This window comes from Belonocnema kinseyi, chromosome 5 (assembly GCF_010883055.1).
Source record: "Belonocnema kinseyi isolate 2016_QV_RU_SX_M_011 chromosome 5, B_treatae_v1, whole genome shotgun sequence".
In the NCBI taxonomy this organism is placed as follows: domain Eukaryota; kingdom Metazoa; phylum Arthropoda; class Insecta; order Hymenoptera; family Cynipidae; genus Belonocnema; species Belonocnema kinseyi.
The window spans coordinates 20,327,404-20,342,504 of NC_046661.1; the positions used below are offsets into that span (position 1 = coordinate 20,327,404).

At 34.7% G+C, this 15,101-nt stretch overlaps 1 protein-coding gene across 2 annotated transcripts in view; it reads right to left on the bottom strand.

Moving 5' to 3' along the window:
• Positions 1 to 13,818, bottom strand: part of LOC117172899 (elongator complex protein 4) — a 47,227-nt gene extending 33,409 nt beyond the window's left edge. For both annotated transcript variants that reach the window (XM_033361191.1, XM_033361192.1), the window contains exon 1: positions 13,441 to 13,818. In XM_033361191.1, coding sequence (XP_033217082.1) covers positions 13,441 to 13,606 — 166 coding nt within the window. In that variant the 5' untranslated portion in view covers positions 13,607 to 13,818. The remainder of the gene's footprint in view (positions 1 to 13,440) is intronic.
• Positions 13,819 to 15,101: the final 1,283 nt, after the last annotated feature.

Sequence of the window (15,101 nt, forward strand, 5' to 3'; positions counted from 1 at the left end):
GTCAGGCCTCGAGTGAGCAACAGAAACAATTGTCGAGAATATAAAGTTCCAGTGTATGCGGCACTTCCCATTCTCGACAATTGACTCAATTTCCCTAGGAGCGTTTAGAGGAGTGGTATTAAGGTTAATGCCGTAAGAGTGACGGAGATGGTAATAAAGCATTCTTAATGCCGCATTGTGCCTTTGGATGTAGGTCGTTCCCGCATGAGTTGGACAACTAGATAGTATGTGAGCTAAATGCTCGGGGTGTGCATGGCACACCCTGCAGCTATCATCGGGAATGTCTTGGCTCAAAACGTGGCGACGGTATGTTAAGGTGGAAATGACACCGTCTTGGCATGCCAAAATGAAACCCTCCGTACCAGACTTCAATCCAGCTGATTTAGGGAAAGCAAAAGTTAGCTCACATGACATTGACTGATCCTCCACATTTCTGTGGAAGATACCGTGCATCCTCTTATCGAGGAGCTGTTCACGAAAGTTTTTCTCTTGTGCTTTCTTAATCCGGGCTTTCAGGAGTGAGTACTCGAGATAGGTAAGATTTTATGCATTTTGCTCACCTCTAATACTAAAGTTAAGTCCAAGTGCTTCAGCAGCCTCCTCCGCTTTTGTTCATGTGCATAACCTTCTTGTCCCGATATCAAGGGATCTGAGCTCGTTCTTCCTCCATGAAACTACTCCAAATGGATAGACTACTACCGGGACGGCAAGCATGTTCGTTGCAGATACTTTGTTTCTCACCGACAGTTCGGAAGACCAAATTTGCCAGATGAGACGTTTGTATTTGCTTCGTAGAGTATCCTTTGTAGATGTAACATCCTGAATGCGGCTCTGTGATACGCCCAGGTACGTATAAGTCTCTCCAGCGCAAAGGTGTCGCATAGCGCTTCTATCAACGAGCTCAGGGTGTTCAGGGATGCCATTAAGTTTTCCTCGCTTCAAATAAACCTTGGCGCATTCGTCTAACCCAAATTCCATTCCAATTTCCCTAGTATATCGTTCGACAATCCCTAGAGCTAGAGCATTCGTCTTTTGGCCTTATGATCAACCGTTGGTTTTGTTCTACGCTTCGCATCGGCCAAAGCTCTGTCTGCATTATACACGCAATAATTGATAGCTTCAGAGAAACCTTGGTGTTGATGTTTCTCCGGGTCGTAAAGCATCGCTCTTCATCTATTGGATGCCTGCCCGCGGTTGCTCTTAGTGTCGCCTCTCTTTCTCTGTTGCCGACTTGTTCTAGCTGTGGTAGAGTAGGCGTTCCGCTTACATAGCACCTTTTTTGGAATAGTTCGGATGGTTTCGCAGACGTTGATGCGAAAATTGCGATAGCTCCGGGTGTTTCTCGCACCACAGAGCATGCAGCCGTGCCATGTAATCCCGTCCAGGGGCCACACTCGCATCGTCGAAAGTCGTGATTAAGTCGCTCCGCCCACCTAAAGGTCCTGAGATGAACCGAGAACCGCACTTACTACAACTTAGTGCAACTATGTTTGGTGTTGTCTTTGTTGTTTCCACGAGAAGCTAGGAAAAGGGGTTCGTCCATCCTTGTACAACACGGCACCGTTTTCACACCTCTGCTTGGGGGTTAATTCCCTCGGGACCACCCCTGGACAATTGTCCGCGACTGCCCATTTATCTCAAAGACAGAGCTCAGGGGTGGCTATAAGCCAGGCCTGTCCAGAGAGGGGCCTTCGACTCAAACACCACATGTTTGATCCTTTAGCATCGACATAACTGCACGAAAAGCGATTTGGGACTTAAACCACACCACCAACCTCGAATCGCGGTCGGAAAGGCTTCGTGGTTGTTCGTCGCGCGTGCCGCGTGACGTACATGACAGAATTCAGTACCACAGATAAGTTTTGAAGCAGGTGCTTTAGGGCGACTAATTTGAAATGCAATATTTTTATTTTTACGTTGTAAAATGCAACTCGATCGAAAAAGAAATGTTTACTGATATCCTGAGCTTGAAAAATTATATTTTTTTACGACAGCACTATGATTTCCTCAATATTGCAATAATTTCAAAATATGAATAGTTAATATATTATTACATTTTACTTTACAATAATAAATATAGGAAATGTATAAGCGCCATAACTGTAAATAGATGTGTTGCAAGATCCTGATTTCAAATAATTTTGACATTTTCTTTGTAAAGTGTAAGCTAATATTGAAAAAATGTTGAAATCATTGCCCTTCAATATTTATAAAAGTTGATATATTGAATGTGAATTTATTGCAATACAGTAATATAGTGTAGATAATGTAATTGCCTCTTTTATTTTTATTATAGGGGAATTAAGTAGTTCAACGAATAATGCATTCAAATTCTCCATTGCAATAAACTGGTAAAGTTGAAAATTTCGCTGAGTTTTCTCTCACAAAAACGAGTTATGCAATTAATCGAAGATTTATTTACAACTTTCTTCAAACAAAATATTATATACATCCCCTATTTGTAAAACTTATGCATTCTTTTACTGTTAATATATTAATCATTTAAATTCCAAATTACTTCATTTTCATTTTAAATTGAGTCGCCCTACACACTGAGAGACTGGTGGTAGAACTCAAACATGCGGTGATTGAGTCGAACTCCCCTCTCTGAACAGACCTACTATAATCAATGCTGTTAGGTGGCGCAAAATTAGTATGCGCGAAATTTCATAACACTTTGCGATTATCGCTCCAAGTGAAAATTTTCAGTTTTAAGAAAATAAGAATAAATTACCTTTTATTTATTGCAATTCGGATCCTACGTTAAATTTTCTGTAAGAAGCTAACGGAATAATTTCAATAGCTGGTTTTGCAGCGTTAAAATTTTTTTAAATACAATACCTGTCATTAACATAGACTGAAGGAGCTTTCAAGCGCATCTTCTTTCAGTAGCAGATGGATGAGCTTGAAGCCGCTTTGAGCAGAAGTTATGACATTTTTTTTTAAATTTTTAACGGTGCAAAACAAACTATTGTAATTATTCCGTGACACTCTAATGGCAAATTTAACGTAGAATCCGAATTGCAACACGTTTAATGTCCTTACTGATGTTTTTTACGCTCTCATCCTAATAAGAAGGTATTGATTTTATGTAAAATTTCGTTTTGTCGATTTTCATCAAATCTCCACGTTTTGATACCTACTGAGTCAAAAAAAAACAATTTTTACGAAGGTGTTTGTCTGTCTGCCTGTAGTCTGTATTCTGTAGTCACGATAAGTTTCGAAAAATTGATCAGATTGGATTCTGCTTTGGCACACTTTTTTTAGGCCTAAACAGAAAGAACAAGTTTGTAAACCAGCTATTTTGGATCAAAATTCAAAAAGTGAGCGCATTTTCAAAATTTTTGAAATCACATTTTTTGAAGATTTCAAAATTCTATCTACGGTTCTTCATACTAGTCAGAAACTCAAACAATTTATCCCTATGGCTTTTTTCCATGAAAAGAAAATGATCACAGACAATTTTCAAAAGCCAAAAAAATAAAATAAAATTAACATTTTAAGCCAAACAACGCATGACATGAAAAAAGTCAAACGAAGAAAAACTTTGATTTTTGAAGGCCCTAAGAGATTATCATAACAACTTTTTGAATTTACTCAAAAAGTTGAAAATTCCAAATTTGCTCGTACCAAAAATTTCTGAAACCTCATTTTCGCAAGATTTTAAAATTCTATGTATGGTTATTCATATTTTTAAAAAATTCAAAAAATGTGTCCCTATGACTTTTTTCTATGGAAAGAAAATGATCACAGTTAGAGCATTTTCAAAATAAAAAAATAAAAAAAACTAAAACGAAAATTTTAAGCCAAACAACGCATGATATGAAAAAAAGTCAAGAGAAGAAAAACGTTGATTTTTGAAGGCCCTACGAGATTATCATAACAAAATTTTTAATTTGGTCGAATAGTTGAAAATTAAAAATTTACTCGTACCGAACATTTTTGAAACCACATTTTTTCAAGATTTCAAAATTCTTTGTATAGTTATTTATAGTACTCAGAAACTCAATTTATTCTAATGAATTTTTTCTATAAAAAGAAACAACATTAAATATAAAAAAATATATAAATGTTGCACGACACAAGTTACGAAAAAAATGAGACAAAACTTTTATGCAAAAAAGACCTATAATTTTTGATAGGACACTTAGTTTTTGGACGTAGTTTTAGGTAGTTTTTGGACAAAAAAGACGAATATAGGACCCTATATAGGTTCCTGTATTAGACCCTATGCAGATGCTCAGTAGTTTTTCTTTAATAGTAAAAGCCAAGATTAAAAATAAAAAAAATTATAAAAACAAGGAAATAAGAATGAGTATGATTCAATTTTTATGCATATTATGAATTGTAATGATATAAACTGCTTGAAATGATACATGTTCCAGCGCAGCTTATAATACAATTTAAAGCAAAATACGAAACAAATATTAAAATAATCATGATAAATACAATTTGTGCTTCATTTTGCAATCTTTGAATAAGCAATCCTAGACATAGTTACACAAAAAATGTATAATATTTGATATAAACGTGTTGTGTAAATGGTAGAAGTGGACATCCTGGACAAAATCGAATGCGAAGCACGAGATAAGTGATGAGAATGTGTTCGTTAAAGCCGAAAGAGCTTTAACAAAAAATAATTCACAATCACAAAATTACACTGGTGGACGTTTTGAGTCTTAATTTTAAAATATTTGCGCAAGAATGTTCAAGAACATAAAGACCGAGTTAGTAGCGCGAGAACCAACAGTTGCTCGCCCTACTATCTGTCCAGAAAATATAGGCACCTCAATTTTTGTACAGATTTTCGTGAAAATCTCAGTGGAAACAAAATTCTAAAGATATGAGACGATGTGCGTATTACAGGTGAAGGTTTTGCCAATACTGATACGGAGTTTCAAAATGTTCACATGATTAGCGATTATTTCCTGGCGAAAGAAAGGTAAAAAGGACCATAATTATATTATCAATTCTGAATACTCAACTTTGAATAGCTCTCAGTCAGTGAAAATAAATTATTAAAATTCTGGTAAAAAGATATGGATTCGTTGATCCTTTCTGTGCAGAATGGTGAAATTTAGAGCCAAAAATAATTATTTGTTAATAAGTTGTGAACAAAAACGCAGGGAGGTGTCATCCCCGAAACTAAGGAACGTACAGAGATGATTCTTGAAGCAAATTACACATTTCTAGCTTCTGAAAGTGTTGCATGTATTTTCAATGAGCAAAAAGTTGCACTTAAATGTTTAAAAATTATTTTCTTCTAAGTAAAATACAAAAGACTTTAGGATAATCGAGGCGATTGTATCCTTTTTTTGTATCAGGATTTAGGGACAGTGTAAGCACCCTAAGTACGAAAATAGATCGTATTGCACGCGTAGCAGTAGCGCCAGCAAAGTGGCCTGCTAAGAATGCGGTTGCCTCGATTATCGTAGTCTTTTGTATTTTTCCAAGAAGAAAATAATGTTTTAAACATCCAAGGGCAACTTTTTGCTCGTTTAAAATACATACAACACTGCCAAACGCCAAAAATGTTTAATTTGCTTCAAGAATCATTTCTGTACCTTCCTTAGTTTCGGAAATGACACCTCCCTGCGTTTTTGTTAACAACTTATTAACAAATAATTTTTTTTGGCTCTAAATTTCACCATTCTGCACAGAAAGGATCAACGAAGCCATATCTTTTTTTCATAATTTTCATAATTTACTTTCAGTGACTTAGAGCTATTCAAAGTTGAGTATTCGGAAACGATAATATGATTATGGTACTTTTTCACCTTTCCTTCGCCAGGAAATCATCGCTAATCATGTGAACATTTTGAAATTCCGTATCAGTATTGGCAAAGCCTTCAACTGCAACATGCATCTTGTCTCATATTTTTAGATTTTTTCTCTGCTGAGATTTTCTTGAAAATCTGTACAAAAATTGAGGTGCTTATATTTTTTGGACAGATATTAGGCGCGCCCATAGCGCAACGAGAATGTGCCCGCATAACGGGCAGATTTTCTTAGTTTCTTTTAGCTTCTTGCCAATTGAAAAAAAACGGTTAAATATTAATAAATCGATAGGTTCTACGAATATTAGGTGATTGTTCTGTTACCATTAGGAAAGCGTCTATCATTTTTTTACAAATAAGTTTTAGTCTATCTTTCCGTGCGGATAAGAATTAAGCTACCTTCATTCACAGGAAATGTTCCGGAAAATAATAGGTTATTTAGTCCTACTGAAAACTTAGCTAAATGAAGTTAGCCTAACTGCTACCCGTCGCGTAAAGGTAGACAAATATTCCGGGAGCCATCGACCATTTAGAGATCTGGGGGGTTTAGCTGCGGCAGCCTTCCACACACGTAAAATTATAATAAAAAACAAAATATCGCAAAAGCTGAAACTTTTTTAACATCTTGTTTATGTTATAACGAATTTAAAAAACGTATCCAGCCGAATTTAGAGTGGGGGATTATGCCCCAGCTTTTCAGGTATAGATGTCAAAAATATACGGTGGGTAAACTGATAACGCAAAAGCTGAAATTTGGTGAACTAATAGTTAAGTGAATAAGTTCAACGAAAAAAATATTCAGCTTTATATTTAGTGAGCGAAAAGTGTCTAGCTGTTGCAGTCAAAGCAACAGCGTTTTTCTCTGCATCAGTTGGGCACTTTCGCCCCACTAAATACAATTCTGGATGTTTTTTTCGTTTAAGGGAAGATTCTGGTCATAATTTTCTAAAAAATCGAAAAAACTTTTTCTGCATATTTTGGTTGTAAATACTTCTAGAAATAGTGTAGAATTAATTTTAAATGTCTACAAGGTCGAGAACAAGGATAAAAGAGGCCAAAGCAGCTACAGCGCTCGAGCTGTCTTTCACGATAGAAAACTTTAAACTCGATTTTCTCTAAACTACATTTTTTGACACCTTCGACAAATTTCTTTGGAAACGAATAAACCAATTGACTTGAAATTTGGACAGCTCATTCTTCAAGTATGTCCCTATCGTGTGAAGTACGATCATGAGCAAATATTGTTCTTTAACAAAGTTATAAACAATTTAACTTGCAAAAATGAGGTCAAAAAGTTCAAAAGTCTGCCATTTTTTTCAAAAAAAAGTTTTGATTGTACTTCACATGATAGCCAAAACTATACAGATTGTAAATGTTTTTTATTTTTTGATTTCGGGTCAAACGTTCCCGAAATATTTGAGCGAAAGCTGAAAAGGAGAACATTTTTGAGGCCGCCATTTTGTAAACAAAAACAATAAAAAACAAAGAAAAACATTTTTTTTATTAGTTCAATCTCTATACTTTACACTGTAAAAAATGTGTAAGGAACAAATTATTTTTACTATTAACTAAAATTCTTTGAAAAATAAAAAAATAAGAGCATGGATGACCAGAATCTCCCATAAGTTATTCACTTAACTATTAGTTTACCAAATTTCAGCTTTTACGCTATCAGATTAACCAGCGTATATTTTTCACATCTTTACTTGAAAAGCTGGGGCATAATCCCCCACTCTAAATTCGGCTGGATACGTTTTTTCACTTCGTTATAACATAAACAACATGTTAAAAAAGTTTCAGCTTTTGCGGTATTAGTTTTTTAAAATGATTGCTTTACGTGTTTGGGAGGCTGCCACAGCTACACCTCCCGCTTATTTGTAATAAGTTGATACACGCTTTCTTACGGTAACGGAACAATAGCCTTATATTCGTAGAACCCATCGGAATGATAGCATATTTATTAGGCAAAACATTGTATAAAACTTTAATTTTTATAATTGTGAAAGTAAATTTTTCAATGGCTGAAATCGTTAAACAATTTTCACACCTTCTAACAAATGACTATATTTGTAGATTTAATTATTTTTTGAATTGTAAACAGAATAGTTTTAGGAAATATTTTTTCGACAAAATAAGCCATGATTGAATAAAATTAGACAACTTTTAAGACATTGGCAAGAAGTGATAGTCAGAAAAAATTTACATACAAAAACTGTTGTCAAAATTCGGAAGAAGGAACTTTTAAATTGTCACCAATTTTGACTTGGAGCAGGAATTTTTTAAACTCCTTTCTTCTAAATCCCAGTTTTAATTCTTTCAAAAAATTTCCGTTCCATGTTCAAAATTCCCGGTCCCAAGAAAAATTATATTTTCTTTACCAAAACCCCCTGTTCTAAAGTAAAACAATAATTATTTTCGCTCATATGTCCTGCAACTGTAGATAAAGTAAAAATTACTTCTCTAAATTGAGAAAAATTACTAAAATAATGAAAACTTGAATTTTGCTAGGATCAGAAGTAAATTCCCGGCTTTTAAATTCAATTCACGGTCAATTTACGGCCTTTCTTGGTTTCCCGTTCAATTCGCCACCCTGACAATCCTTAAAAGACTTCAGAATATTAAAAAATAATTCTAAGAACTCGAGAGAATTCTGTAGAATTCAAAAGACTCGAAATTAAAATAATTTAACGTGTATTCTAAATATTTCACGAAACTTAAAGATCCGACAAAAGAATGCAAATGATTTTAAGTCAATTCAAAGATTTAGACAGAATTCTGCAGGATTAAGAAGAAACGTGTGCATCCTAATCCAGTAGCATTTCATCCGTCGACAAAAGTTGCTGAATTTCGAAACAGTTGAGAAAATTTAATGTTTTTTTAAAAATATTTTTAAAAAATTCAAAATGTAACATGTGAATTCTAAGAAATCGAGAGAATTATACAGAATTCAAAAGACTTGAAGGAAATTACAACAATTCAACGTGAATTCTAAGGATTTTAAGAAAATTCAAAAAGTTTTAAAAGGTTTCCACTCGATTCAAAGATTTCTACAGACTTCTTCAGAATTAGAAAAAAACGTGTAGATCCTTATTCACGAGTCGTTAACCCGTTGACCAGAGGTGATGAATTTGAAAATATTTGAAAAGATATCCTTTATTTCAGAAAAACTCAGAAAAACTCAGAAAATTCGAAACGGCCTGATTATTTGCAATAATGTACGAATTATCTAGACTCACTGAAGTTATTTGTGTTACGAGCACCAAATTTTGGCGAACCTAGCCTACATTTCCATTTTTTCCATGCACCGAATTTCGGTGCAGCACTATTTTATCTCAAACACGTTCAAGTAAAAGAATTGATTTTTTTGCAAAATCGAATTCAAGCTCACCCGATTGAAACAAACACATTCGTAATGGCATTTTTTTCGCTCGCAGCAAGATGAAATTACCGCGGTATGAGATACGGCTTTTCGGAGTTGCATGGACACTTGCAACTAACTGTTCACCTACATACAATTTTAATGTCCTGTAGCACCTAAAATACCAAATACTCATGGGACATCCTAAATAACAATAAATAGCATACTCTCCTTATGTTGCCTGTCTCTTCTTCCTGCATATATTCCAACGGGCGAAATACAGTACTGTCCTTATTTCGCCATCATTATCGAGCGAAATAGTTGCAGCCTATTAATAACGACACAATTTTTGTAGACAGGTACTATGTAATGATATTCAGTTAAGAAACTTGGAAATTAAAATAAAATTCTGAAAAGAAATCAAGTATTGGGTAATTAATTAATTTTTATCATAATTATGAGTCTATTCAAAATAATTTTCAGAGTAATACGTTACGCTATACAGGGTGTCCCAGAACTAAGTGTCCAAGCTTATATGCCTGCATAAAAAAAAAAAGAAACCGAAACTTTCTTTGGCAAAATTGTATTGAAGTTTTAAGTTTTGAGCTGTGAAATGATTAATCTAGGACAATCAGGAGTGCCGCGTATGTGTATAAGAAGGAGGACAACGCTGTGTTGATTACCGCTGCCTCTCCACTCTTCGGCAGCGTTCACTAACGCAGCGCTAGCCTCCCTCTTACGCACGTATGCGACGCTCTTGACTAATCCAGATTAATAACTTTATATATAAAAAACTAAAACTTCAATACATTTTTGACAAAGGAAGTTTCGATTTATTTTTTGTATACAGCCATATAAGTTTAGGCACTCAGTTCTGGGATACCTTGCATATTAGAGTGGATAGAAAGAACCTTTTTTTTCGAGTAGCGGATTCCAATAGTGGGCAAAAGTTGTGTGTTCTCAACATTAATAAGCCCCCCAAATGTCAGACTGACTGAACAATATCTTCTATTCTGAGAAGAGTCGTAAAAATTCATGTTTTTAGCCAATAATAATGACAAACTTTCAAATATGAAAATCAATTCTAAATTGATCATTTCGATCTTTCTATTGTTAATAAGTGCTGTAATGCTAACACATTACACTTCTCATTCATACATTTATAAATATGATTTTGAAAAGAGAAGAAAGGGAAAAGAAAAAACTAGTTATAAATGTCTATCCGCGAACGGTTGGGCGAACGCCTTTAAAACTTTTATTTTATTGTATATTAGTATTGATGCTCTCAGTTTTCTGGATTTCACTTGTGTAGAGCATTGTAAGGGTGGGTGCACTTCACCTTTATTCCTGAAATTCCCATTAAAAAGTTACGTAGCAGAGGAAGCTGACTGCTGTATTGAAGGTTCGTTTGTTTCTGCTACGCTCGACTGAAGTATTGACGTTCATTTGTTTTTAGTGCGCTCGCTCACACGTTCACTTAATCAACTGATACTTATAGCGTGAAAAGCAGCCAAATCACTCGTTTGAAGTCATATATCGTATAAGATTGAAAAAATAGATTGCTTTTGCTTTGAAATCTTGTTCGTGATGTCAAAACGCATACAATTTTATTCGCGGCAGACTATCAAATGTCCACTTTTCGGGGATCCGGAAGATTTATTAGAAAGTCATTTACCTTTCATTGAAAATGTAATATTATGCTGCCAACAGGTAAGGTTCAAACTAGAAACAGATTCTGGAGGGAATAAAGAACTCCCTTTTCCAGTAATTGCCGATAATGTGGCTAAGAAAGTAGACAATTTATATAAAAGCGTCTATCCCAACGGTGTCACATACCCAACTAGTTAAAATGAAAAATAATTATCGCAAGAAATATGTAGATGCGAAGAATTGGTCAAGATATATTGGAAAAATTTCATCATTAAAAAAAAGTAGACGATTTCAAGGCATCTGCAAAAAAGCTGTTCGACATTGCTGCAGGCAAGTGTGCTGATTTAAAAAATTGCAGATGCCCCATGGATAGGAAAGTAATTACACTCGAACAGGCTTTTCTTTTTTATCAAAGGGATCCAAGATCTGGAAAAATTGCTTCAGTAGATATTCTTGAATAAAAAAAACAGCAAAAAAGAATAAGAAGATGTGAGTCTGACAATCTTAGACTTTTGAAGCAAAAAAGTAAATATTCTCTTGACGATAATATTGAGGCTTCATGATGTTCCTCTGTATTAGAGGTGAAAAATGGTTCACCACAATCTGTATCAGAAATTAGAAGCAAAGAGTATGTTCGTTCCAAAAAAATCAAAAATTAAACCTTCTAATCAATCACGGATTCTTCTTAAAGAAACTCCTCTCGTATCCCAAAACGATTTTTTGTCAATTCTCGTGCTGCAGCACTTCTCGTATAGAGCTTCAAAGTATGTTGTCAGCGCCATCAGGCGACGAGAAATTTGAACGGCAAGGTGAGTTGTTGTGCTGCGTGGTGCAGTTAGCATGGATAAGAGTGTAAATATTTTAGGGGCTTCAGCCAAAAAAAAAACCGAGTCAAGAAGAATTTTTAGTGTAATAGGTTGCTCAAATACGGAGCAAAAAAATCCGGAACTACAATTTTCTTCTTTTCCGGGACATTGGTGGTAGAAAGAGCGAAAACAAGTGTGGATAGCTGCTGTCCGCAAGAAGCAGCAAGTACATATAATTTCCTGAGAATAAACAATTTTTAAAACAATAATATACGCGATTTATAGAAAATTAATGAAAAAATGAATTTAATGGAACGCAATGAAATTTAGTAGAATTTAATGAAATTCAATTAAATTCAATGGAATTTAATAGAATTTGAAAAAAAATCTCTGGGAAAAAATATGAATAATTATTTGAACTTTGTATAGACTTTGTAAATAAGTATTTGCCACTTCAACGGAATTCATTGTAATGCAACGTAAATAAATAAAGTTCAACGAAATTCAATGGAACGCCATGGTATCTAACCTAAACTCGTGAAGAAGGCTTCTGCAAAAGTAGGTTAAAGTCATTCAAGAGAAGGCTACATCATGTCAATTTTATTAGAATCGAGGGCAACAATGCCGAAATTTGAAAGCAAAAAACAATGCATATAGTTCAGATAATTATACAGAATTATTGGGTGAATGGGTGGGACTGGAGAAGGAACAAAATATGCAGTAACATCCACGTGGTCGATTCTGGGTCACTATAAAGTGAGCGAAATATTGCACACGTGAAATGAGAATATAAAATGTAATGAAGTATTTTTTCTATTCCAAAAACATGTAACTTGTCCATAAAGGTTGACAATTTAGGAAGTATTCAGTATTAAATTGACTATCAAGCTGAAGTTTCTTGGTATTAAATTCCTTAAAATTTCCAACTTTTCTAGGAAAGTAATATATCATTGGAATCGGAAAAATTCGTAGATGCTGACAATGCTATTTTCAAATCGCTAGTTGAAAAATTAAAAGTTTTTAAATTTCCTTACTTTGACATGCCTGTGGACAAAAGACCCTTGCAGGAGTAAGCTCACTAACACGGAGGTCCATGAATAGAGCGAAAATTAGTACAAAAAATTAAGTCGGGACCCTGACCATACCTGATAACTGAGCAAAAAGTTTGCCGACAACTTCCTTAAAACAAAAATTCCTTTATAATTTTCAGGTCTGGCAAGGGGGGGGGGGGCTCTCTCAGGCCCGGAGTTTCCGAAACTATTAGAAATCAAAATTACATATAGGGGCCCGTCATTTCAAACCCCCAACCTCGGGGCCACTTTTCCTCTCGACAGGTCTGATTTCCCAGTGGGCAGAAAATTTGGCGATGTCTTTACAACTTCACGAAATCCTATGTCCATGTCGTTAAGGTGTGTTTAGGATATCGTAGACATCAGATCATACGTCTTTACGATATCGTAAAAAAACCTTAGCGGCATGGACATAGGATCTCATAAAGATGTCTAGACGTCGCCAAATTTTGTGCTCACTGAGTTATTTACAAAAATTAGTCTAATTAGTCATTTATCTATGAGGGGCATAGAAATAAAAGGTTCTTAATTTTGACATATTGCAAATAGTGACATACACTGTACGCAATTGGTATGTAATTTGACCACTCTTTAAAGCTGCTAAAATATAAATAAAAAACAACCCACTTCACTGATACAAATATATAGTTCCAAATTGATGTTTAAAGTCAGAAACAGAGGAATAAATATGTATATAGACACGAATGACAGTGAATTTATAGATTGGATTTCATCTAGAAATAATGCTAAAAAATCTAAAAATGCTTGAAAATACAAACCTATAACATGATCCAAAGAAGGAATTCCTGTAGACACCAAAAGTTGAGCATTGTGTGTTGACGGTTTCGTTCCAGGTATTAGAGGCAGTTTTTTACCTTTAACAAAGCCGGATGCCATTAATAAAGCACTCTGTTCACTTTGTACGTATAACTTATTCACTGTCATCAATAAAATTCATATAATCCGACAAATCAAGAACACAACACTCAACTAAACCGTATCATACGCATAACCTCAAAAACTAAACAACTCATTCCATAGTTTAACAGGTGGAACCATCGACATATGGGTGCGGCACAACCCCACGATCCAACAAACCATGGTCCCACCAATTCGAAGCTCAAATGCGTTTGACTTGGAGTGGCCCGACAACATCCATCATACCCCGACACCCGAATTCCGTCATTGAATCCAAGATGGAAGACCGTCGGGCCCAGGGCTGTGTACGTACCTTAGGTAAATTACATGAAGTTTTTGACGTAATTTACGTACGTATATTACGTCCTCAGTTTTGTACAAACGTAATACACGTTTTCAAGGTGGCGTCGACATTATCACATATCGGTACACTACTTTAAAATAGCGCCGGTAGCAGTATGCGGTATTGTGTAGCATACATGAAATTTAAAGTGATCGAAAAAGTTATTATTCTACAAGTTCGACAATGAATAAAGGAGGCAGACCGAGGAATCCATGTTGAGAAGAATTATCCTTCCTTTTAAAAAAAATGGTAAAAATGTTGCGTTTTGTCAGTAATGCAACCACGTATTATCAAATACGGCTAAAGAAAGGTTAAGAAATCAGAGGTGAATCTTCAAAACCATCCGAACTGCAATTATCTGCAAAATAAAAAAACAAATCATTCAAGGATTTTCACGGATTGCAACACTTTTTTCAGAAAAAAGTGCGTTATAATTATGAATGCATCAGAATAAAACCTAATGCATTTAAATGAAATCAGTCAAAATAATAATTCTAAAATGAGTGGTGTCAGTTTTTATAATCTTAGTGATATTTTTATGTAAAATGGAGTTCTGATAAATAAAAATGTAAGCCAGTACACATAAGAATAATTTAAAAAGTGAGGTTATATTATGCTCTATCCGAGTCGACCATCTTTATTACGTTTATTACGTTTTTTTTTCAGTTTTTTACGTAGAATATATTTTTTACGTATTATACGTCAGAAACCCCGAGTCACGTGTCACTGCACAACCCTGCTCCTACCGCGACCGTGTATGTTTATGAAGTAGTATAGGGTATGTTCCGATTTGAGCAGTTGAGAGTTATTTAAAGTTTCAAAGTTGGCAATGCCAATGTATAAGCATAGGCTGCCGGTGCGCAATGATGCCTATGCTTATACATGGCATTGCCAACTTTGAAACTTTAAAAAACTCTCATATACTCAAATCGGAACATACACATAGTTTTCTTACGATCCGGAGGGGAAATGTCGGTCAAACTAATCCAACAGATGGCGCCACAAAAAGTAGGTCTGAGTTTTTCATTGAATTGTATTAGGAAAAAGCAAAATAATTAACAACTTGATGCTGTTTGCAAATAAACAGAAAAAATGCATGAAAAAATAAGAGTAACTATAACTTATTATTTAAAAAGAAAAAGTCATGAAAATATGTAGTTTAATTTGAATACAATTTAA